At 65.0% G+C, this 8,898-nt stretch overlaps 1 protein-coding gene across 5 annotated transcripts; it reads right to left on the bottom strand.

The window, feature by feature from the left end:
* Positions 1–148: 148 nt before the first annotated feature.
* LOC128352928 (sphingomyelin phosphodiesterase 5-like) lies at positions 149–8,520 on the bottom strand. Of its 5 annotated transcripts, none has more exons than XM_053313510.1 (9): positions 8,414–8,520; positions 6,145–7,125; positions 5,218–5,290; positions 4,392–4,532; positions 3,457–3,546; positions 3,198–3,261; positions 2,656–2,806; positions 2,038–2,138; positions 149–753 (listed from the first exon to the last, which is right to left on the bottom strand). In XM_053313510.1, exons 2-9 carry the CDS (start codon positions 7,036–7,038, stop codon positions 480–482), a joined length of 1,788 nt encoding a protein of 595 aa, XP_053169485.1. In that variant the 5' UTR covers positions 7,039–7,125; positions 8,414–8,520; the 3' UTR covers positions 149–479. The 5 variants fall into 5 exon arrangements, with proteins under 5 accessions (XP_053169485.1, XP_053169481.1, XP_053169484.1 ...); XM_053313506.1 differs by lacking the exon at positions 8,414–8,520 and adding an exon at positions 8,152–8,313; XM_053313509.1 differs by lacking the exon at positions 8,414–8,520 and adding an exon at positions 7,704–7,844.
* Positions 8,521–8,898: the final 378 nt, after the last annotated feature.

The raw sequence follows: 8,898 nt of genomic DNA on the forward strand, positions 1-8,898 counted from the left end.
TCTCAGAGAGGTCCATAGTGCTGGGGCCCATGGAAGGGCTTCCTCTGTGGCTGCCCCTTCACTCTGGAATTCTCTCCCCCACCCCGGATTCAGCCTGCCTCCTCCCTTTCAGCCTTCAAAACCTCATTGAAGACATTTCCTCCAGGTGTTTGTCCTTCAATATTTTTATTTATTTCTCTCTCCCCACCCACTCACATCTCAGATGTTGTTCACCACCCTAAGTCTGTGGATTGGGTGGTATATTAAATCTACAAACAAACAAACTTGCCACCATGCCACAGAAGAAAAACACATGGTGCTTGGAGACACAGGGGAAAATCGGAGCAAGCTGGGTTCTAGTCACTTCTCTTTCAGATGGTTTACAGACAGTCAAACCTTGCCGACTGAAAACGGGCTGGGAACTGGATTTCATACATGTGGAAGTAGAGACAACAGGCAGAGTCTGACTGGAAGCGGAGCTCTTTGCGGCCCCACCGATTTCAGCGGCATGGCTTGTAGCAGGCGCGGGACTCCCCCACTAAAGCCCGCTGGGGCTGGCTGAGCAGGATTGTGCCCAATGGCAGCCCCTTGTTTTGGACGCCTCTTCTGAAAGGCTGCTGGAAAGCAGAAGCCTTTGCTGACCTGGAGGCACAGCAGAGCTCCTGAACGGCGGCCAGTGGCACTGCAGGGGTTCCAGCTGGGTGCAAAGCCATTGTGGGCCCTTTTGGGGCTTGGAGAGCTGGTCGTGTTTGGATAATCGTTACAAAATCGATCCTGCACATGGTGAGAAATATTGATGGGGGGTGGGGAGGAGGAGACTTCCCTCTTCCACAACTGGCATGTTGAAGGGCCCCCTACCCCCCCCCCCGGTGAGCCTGCCTGCTGGCACTCTGCCCCACCCGCCTCGCAAACATACAGTTTGGGGCAAGGCTTTTTGGGTGGTCGCCCCATGCCTGGGGAAGGTCAGCCCAGGGGCCTCCACCAAAGGCCGTCTTTGCCTCTGAATACCAGCTGCGGGGGAGCAACAGCGGGAGAGAGGGCCGGCCCTTGCCTGCGGGCTTCCCAGCGGCGTCTGGCGGGCCAGTGAGTGGAACAGGATGCTGGACTAGATGGGCCTCCCTGGGCCTGATCCAGCGGGGCTCCTCTTATGGCAATATTCAAAAGGGCCCCCCAAACCCATCTTTCCCAGAGAGCTCTGAGTTGATCCTCTTTTGATCCACATATCTTGTTTTTGAGCAAACGGGTTTTTCTCTTGTTTTTATTATTTCTGATTTTCTAAATGGCCAGCTTTGGTTCTAAACTGTGTTTCGTATGGGTGTTTAGGAAAGCCGCGCTGTGACACCTGGGGCCTGAAAGGCGGGGGGAGGCATTCATGTCATGGGGACAGCAGCTGCTGCCGCTCCCCCCAAGTCCGAGGAGGGCTGCTGGGGCCGTGCGGCTTGCAAGGCCAGCGGCGGAGTCTCAGGCTCTCACGGCTCCCTGGCCTCGTCCTCCTTGTCGTGCGGAATCGGGCTGGGCGACCTCGTGCTGGCGGCGGAGCTGGCCCAGGGCACGCGTGGCGGAAGAGCAGCAGGACGGGATGCTTCCTGAGTGCCACCACGTTCCACACCCGGTTGGCTTCACCCGGGCAACACCCCCCCCGGTTCAGGTGTGGTGGGGCTGTGAGGGTGGGGGTGGGCCGGGCAACCCCTCCCGCTGCTCAGCAACTCATTTTCCTGAAGGCCCCTCAGAAGGGAGCGAGCGGCCAGGGCCTCGACCCCGGCCCCCAACGTGACCCATCTGCAAGTCTGCTTGCCCATCAGCCCCGCCTGGCAACCTCTTTCATCTCCGGGCTGGCAGCCCCCCTTCCTCTCCTCCTCATCCGCTGCACTCAAACAGACAGAGAGAGAGCCCGCCATGAGTCTCACGGTGCAGGCCCTGCAGCTGTGGGGTGGGGGGCACGGCCCCCCTGCACTGGGGCTGGTGCCAGGTCCTCCCACTGTGGTGCGATGAGGAGGGGGAGCTCAGGCCCTCCCTGCCCACCGACTCCCTGCACCCGGCTGGCTTGGCCGTGCTCACTCTTCTGGCTTGGCCACCGAAGTCACCAACAGTCGCAGCCCCATGGGCAAGTGGTCGGAGCAGGTGGCCAGCTGGGTGATGAAGGAGACCTTTTCCACAGTCTGCAAGTGAAGGGGGCAGAGGGGGGGGGGGATGAGGGGCGGACAGGCAGGCGGGACCTGCAGCTGCCCACCCACACTGGGAGTGCCGACTGGGCCCAAACTGCACACTGGGCCCTGCTGGTTCCCCGGCCCAGACCTCTTGCCCTTCACAAGGCTCAGGCTCCACCTTCCCCCCTGGCCGTGCCGGGAGGCCCCCGTCTCTCCAAGGCCCAGCAGCAGCAGCAGAAACCTCTCCCCCACCACCTGCGTGGAGCTCCTCCCCCTTTCTTTCCCTTTCCCAGCATGCCAAGGAAAGGCTGAGCACACAGCAGAGCTTACCCAGCGCCCCCCCCGCCCCCCGGGTGGCACCTCCCTCACTTGGTGGGATGCAGCTCTTCAGAGATCTCCTCTGCCCAAGGAAGTGGGGAGCTCCCCAGGAAAGGGCCAGAGAGAGGAAGGTCCCTGGGACTCTGTGGCCCCCACCCTAACCTTGCCCCCAGAGGGTGGGCACGCACAGCCCCTGACTGCCCCCACTCACCGTTGTCAGCTCTGCCGGGCCAGGGTGCTCCCTGTAGAGGATGTAGTCAATGCGGCGCCCTTCGCCCCGGGGTCCGGAGAGGTCAGGGGCCCCATTGGCCAGGATGGGGCCCGCCAGGTACTTTCTCCGCCCCTCGGCCTGCTCCAGAGCCCTGGCAGCAAATGACACTGAGCAGAAGGCAGGAAGGGGCTGCTGGCAATCGCCCCCACCCCCAGATACCCTCCTCTGCGGTCCTGCAGGGGGGAGCCACGACAGCCCCCCTCTGGCAACATTTCCACAAAGGCCCTTCTCCTTGCAGCATCTTTCCTGGAGAACTCCAAAAGTGGAAACTCCTCCCGCCCCATGAGGCATGTTGAGGGAGGGGGCTCAGATCCATGTGGCAGAACCCAAGCCCCACATTAACCCCCCCCCCAACACACACAGCCCTCCATTGGCTAGGTTGTGCCCTCTCCCCCTCCACAGCCCAAGAAGAAAGAGATGCTGAGCCACGTGGGGATGGAGGGTCTCCCCATGCTTTCAGCCCAGCCGTTCTGCCCCCTCACCTCTTCATCTTCTCCGGAGTCGACACGGCTTCACTGTAGATCTCCAGGTAGTTCATCAGGGTGCCTGTGGGGTCAGGACAGCCTTGGTAGCCCCTGGCTGAAAGCGAGGGAAGAGAGCCAAGCCCCGGGGAGCCACTGCTGGCCACTCCCCCCCCGTGGGAACACTGCTGGGTCCCACCCCACACTGCAGTGTGCAGGGAGTTCTAGCCCCAGGGAGCCCAGCTGGGAAATACCTTGAGGCAGGGGGCTCAGGACTCACCAATGGCCCAAGGCTTGTCCTTCCGAGGGCCAAGGCGGCACGGATCCGTGTACAGGGTGAAGATCTCGTGGTTCTGCTCCATCGCGTCGTCTGGGAGAAACGAGACCAGCGAGCAAAAAGGACAAGTGAGGGGTCAGCCTCAGGCCCCCCCAGGCGCACCCCCCCCCAACTTGGGGTTGTCTTTTAAGGAAAGGCGGTATATACCGTATTTTTCGGACCATGAGACACACTTTCCCCCCCAAAAAGTGTGTGGGGGGAATGAGGGTGCGTCTTATGGTCCAGATTAGGTGCTGAATCGGCCCAAACTCCTGCGGCTGCGGCCGCCGACCACCCACCCACCCGCCCGGATTGGGGCTGAATCGGCCCAAGCTACCTTACTGCTGCTGCCGCCGCCGCCGCTGACCGCCCTCCCAGCTGCCCAAGTCCTCAACATCATGGCGGGCCGATCAGGGAACAGCAATAGGAGAAGGAGAGAGGAGCTGGCAAACAGAGCTCCTCTCTCTGCAAAGCCTCGGCCCGAACTGGTGCTTTGGGCGCAAAGGACGCCTCCCAGATAGCTTGGGCCGATTCGGCCCCAATCCGGGTGGGTGGGTGGTTGGCGGCGGCGGCGGCAGGAGCTTGGGCCGATTCGGCCCTAATCCGGGCGGGCGGTCGGCAGCGGCAGTAAGGTAGCTTGGGCCGATTCGGCCCCAATCCAGGCGGGCGGGTGGTCGGCGGTGGCGGCAGGAGCTTGGGCCGATTCGGCCCCAATCCGGGCGGGCGGGCGGTCAGCGGCCGTGGCGGAAGGAGCTTGGGCCGATTCGGCCCCTAATCTGGGCGGGCGGGCGAAACTGGGTGCGTCTTATGGTCAGGTGCGACTTATGGTCCAAAAAATACGGTAAATGCAAAAATAAAATAAATACATAAATAAATGAACTTCCCTGCCCCACACCCACCAGGAGAGCAGGTGTCAAAGTTGAGGTCCCCACAGTAGACGTCGAAGGCAACGATGTCCCCGGGCTGCTGGTTGGCGTCTTGGAACAGCTGGGCCCAGTGCAGACCCAGAGTCAGCTGGTCTGATCGGATCTGCGCGTCTGCTGTGGGGTGGAGTGGGGTGGAAATGGGGCTGTCAGCTGCCAGGCAAACCAGCGCACCCGGAAACACTGGGGTGGGGGTTCCCCGTTCTCTCCTGCGAGACCCAAGACACCCTCCCCTGCCCTCTCTCCTCCCTGGCACGTGGGGAGAGCCCACCACTCCTGCAGTGCAGGCCCGAGTCCTTCCGGGGCAGGGAGGAACAAGCATGTGCCCCTCCCCCAGCAGGCCAGGGGCCAGCTCCACTCCATGGGGAGGGCTGGTGCCGCTTGCCACGGCCCAGGACGCCCCGCATGGCGAATCCCCGGGGCTCCCCTGGAGACAGGCTCCTCAAGCCTGTTCCTGGGTGAGAGCTGCCACAGAAGGCCCCAGGTTCGAGTCTTGACACCCCCCACTGACAGGCAGCAGGGCTGGGTGCGCTCTCTCCACCTGAAGACTCGGGAGATACACACAGTTCCCAACGGTAAGAGCTAGAAGTGTGTATCCTGCAGTGGGGGGGCACACCTGTGGCCATGAGGTGGGGGAGACTAGCCACGGGGGGCTGGCCGGGGGCTGCCACTCCCTTGCCCTGGGCGGGCATCTGGCTTGGACCCAGCAGAGTTGTTCTTACTGAGCAGGTCCGGAGAAGAGTCCAGGCGCCTCCTGGCCCCCAAGCCAGCCTCCTTCCCTCCCTCCCTGCCCCATACTCACCTTCTGGGGCATGCAGGTGGGTGCAGTTTAGGTATCCCACAATCCTTTGCCCTTGGGAAGCTCCCAGCTGGACCTGAGCAGGGAACAAGGGCAGGGTGAGCCTGGCCGGCCGGCCAGCCTGGGGCTCAAGTGCGGCAGAGAGAGAGAGAGGCTCAGCCCGAGGACCCACAAGCGCCCTGGGCAGCCCTGGCCTTGCCTCTGTGAGGAGCCCCAAGAGACGAGCCGCCCTCTCTAGTAGCAGCCGCCAGGCCCCCTGGGATGCTAGGGAGGGGATCCCCTCAGCAGGCTCAACCGGGGAGGGGTGCTCCCTGGGGCAGGGCAGGGCAGGGGCTTGCCTTCTGCTGCTGCTGCTGGGTCTCTGCCTGTCCTCCCCCTTCGGGCCAAGAGGGCCACCAGCAGCACCCCACTTCCCACCACCCTTGGCCCTTCCAGGGGCCGGAGGAAGTGCCCGGGCTCCATCGCGCTGGGCATGTGGAGGCACGGCCCATGGGAAGAGGGCGGGAGCTGGAAGGGTTCCCGATTTTGAGCTGGAGAAGGGGAACGGGTGGGGTGCCCCACAGGGAGGGAGCCTCTGCCAACCGGAGAAGGCACTGCTGCTCCCCTCCCCCGGCTCTGGGCCTGGCTTCCCCACAGGGGGGCTGGGCTGCAGCGGAGTGGGAGAGCCCCGCTTGGCCTTGGCCTGCAGAAGGCCCCCGGTCCAAGCCCTGGCGGCATCTCCAAGTAGGGTTGGGAGAGACCCTCGGGCCGGAAACCCTGGAGAAGCTGCTGCCGGTCAGTGCAGACAAAGCTCAGCAGGACAGACACGGGCCTGACTTGGTCTAAGGCGGCTTCCTGTGTTCTCCAGGCAGCGCCCCCCCGCCCCGCTGGACTTCCAGGAAGGAGGCAGCGGGCCCTCTTCCCTGGGGCAGGGGGCTGCCCCCCACTCACCTGCACGCAGAGCAGCCCTTTGGCGCAGAAGGCGTCCTCCCCAGAGCCGTTGGGGTAGCAGTGGTAGTGCACGGCCAGCAGCGGGTAGCGGCTGGCCAGGAAGAGGCCGCTGTTCAGGAGCTTGAGGGCCGAGCAGCCCAGCAGCCCCGTCAGCCCCACGTCGTAGAGGATGTGGGCGTAGTGGGGGCTGAGGAGCCGGCGCAGGCGGGCCGAGGCCTGCGAGTCAAACACCTCCTGCAGGCACAAGAAATCGGCGTGTGGGGGGAAGACGGCGGTGATCTCCCCCCCTCCGTCGAGGGCCATCTGCACAGCCACGTGGCGGTGGTCGCCTGGAGGGGGGCTCCGGCAGGCCCCCAGGGGGCTGGAGTCCGTGGCCCCGTACTTCTGCTTGCTGGGGGCGCCTCGGGCGTGGGGCTCCTGCAGCGGGGCAGGGCGCTGGGCCGCCCTCGCCAGGCGTTGGGCGATGTGCTGGGCCCGCTGCTGGGTCTGCGCCAGGTTGCTGAACTTGGCCAGGCCGTCAGGCAGGAGGCAGACGTTGGCGCTGACAAAGGCGAAGGCCTTGCCCTGGCCAGGGAGCAGGCAGGGCTGTGGCGGGCACGGGCTGGGCGTGTGCTGGTAGGCGAAAGGGCGGCGGGCGGCCTGGAGGGGCAGCCACACCAGGAAGGCCAGCAGCGAGCAGGGGGCCAAGAGCAGCAGTGGCAGCAGCAGCAGGGGCCCCGCCAGCAGGACCCACAGGGCGTGCAGCGGGCAGGGCTGGCGCTGCTTCTCCGCCGTCGTCTGCTGCAGGGCCAGCAGCTGGCTCACCAGCCAGTAGCTGGGGAACAGGAAGCTCGAGACCACAGCATCCAGCCCCCCCAGGAAGCGGCTGGCGTAGGGCGACTCTCGCAACCCCATGCCGGGGGGGAGGGGGCTGCCCTGGGCAGCAGGAGGATCCTAAGGGCCAGGCGTCACTGTCGCTGCACTTCGCCCTGGGTGCGGATTCTGAAAAAGAGGAGGGGGAGGGGGAGAGTGAGGGGGGTGCTCAGTGGTCATGCCCCCCTCAGTTCTGGGGGCATCACAACCGTTTCAGGGTCCCTCCACCAGCACTGGATCAGAGCCAGGCCTGCGGGGAGGAGAGGGAATGACCCGGAGCTCCCTTTCGGGAGGAGTTGCCGGGGACTTGTACAGCTGGGCAGTCTTCACTTCAGGTGGAATAAATCGGGCGTCATATTATTATTATTATTACATTTATATCCCGCTTTTCCTCCAAGAAGCCCAGAGCGGTGTACTACAGACTTGAGTTTCTCTTTCACAACAACCCTGTGAAGTAGGCTAGGCTGAGAGAGAAGTGACCGGCCCAGAGTCACCCAGCAAGTCTCATGGCTGAAGGGGGATTTGAACTCGGGTCTCCCGGTCCTAGTCCAGCACTCTAACCACTACACCACGCTGGCTCTTTCCGACCACAAAAAAAGTGGTTAATGATGCAGGAGATCAAAAGAGATAAATTCTAAGGGGGGGCGGTGAGATCCCCCCCCCACCCGCGGACTGCCTCCGATTAGCAATAAAGGGCTCATACACACACACAGCCGCGCACTCCCGCGGCGCGGGTTGGGACGGGGCCAGTGGAAGGCGGGCCAGCCCGCCCGCCCATGGTGGTGGCCAAGCGTCCCCCCCAAAGATGCGCAGCCACTGGCGGGCGGGGCCGCGGTCGTCCTGTTGGGGCAGCAGCAGCAGCAGCAGCAACGTGGCGGCGCGGAGTGTGTGTGGAGCAGCCCCGGGGGCCAGTCGACGGGGGCAGTCCAGGGGCCGGGGCGGGGGGCCGCCTGGCTGGCCACCTCGGGCTCCGCCGCGGCCACCCCGCCCGAACGCCGCCACCGCCCTCAGCGATCCCCCCCCGCCCCGCCTTCCCGTCCCACAAGCAACGGCCGCACGGGGGGTGGGGGAGGGAGGCGCGCCTCGCGGGGGCCGCAGCTGCGTCTCTCCCCGCCAGGAGGGAGCCCCCCGTGCGCGCCGCCGCCGCCGCCTTACCTGCGCGCCTGGCTTCCGCAGCGCCTGCCTGCCTGCCTGCCCTGCGTCCAGGAAGACCAAGGCGGAGGCGGGCGGGCGGCACGTCCCACCTGCTGCCCTCGGAGGAGGGACCCGCCCGCCTCCCTGCCCGCCCAGCTGGCTGGCAGGCAGGCGCTCGGTCCACTCCACCCCACCCCACCGCCCCGCGCGGACTCGGCCGAATCCCGGCAGGGAGGGAGCGCGCACAGCGCAGCCCGCGGCGAAGCTGCAGCCGAGGCAGGACCTGCTCCGCGCCCTCCGTCGCCGGCGGCCCCTCGGAGCCCTTCCCGCTGCCTGCTCTGCCTTCCCGGGACAAAAGCTCGCAGCAGCGCCCGCGCTCAGCCCGAAGGCTGGCTGGCCGCTCCTCCTTTTGGAGCCCCTCGTGAAATTGCACCGCGGCCGTGTCGACGTCGGGACGCCAAGGCGTGGTGGGAGCAAGGGTGGGGGCGCTTGCTAGGGGCCGCCCTGGGCAGACCTGAGGGCCTGTCTGCTGGGCCTCCCGCTAAGAAAGCTTTGCATATGCTCAGAGGCTCTCTCAGTCACCCGTGAGGTTTGTTCCTGCTTTCCCTCTTACTGTGTGTCCAAGCAAGGTGGAGAAAACTTAGCTTGGCCTGATTAACCCGCCCCCCCCCCCCGCCCCCCAGCAGTAATGCACAAGACTTCACAGCAGAGGCTCTCTGACCCCCTGGACGTCGCCGGAGCCCAGGGCCTCCACACCCCCTGGGGCCC

This window comes from Hemicordylus capensis, chromosome 4, assembly GCF_027244095.1.
Source record: "Hemicordylus capensis ecotype Gifberg chromosome 4, rHemCap1.1.pri, whole genome shotgun sequence".
Classification (NCBI taxonomy): Eukaryota; Metazoa; Chordata; class Lepidosauria; order Squamata; family Cordylidae; genus Hemicordylus; species Hemicordylus capensis.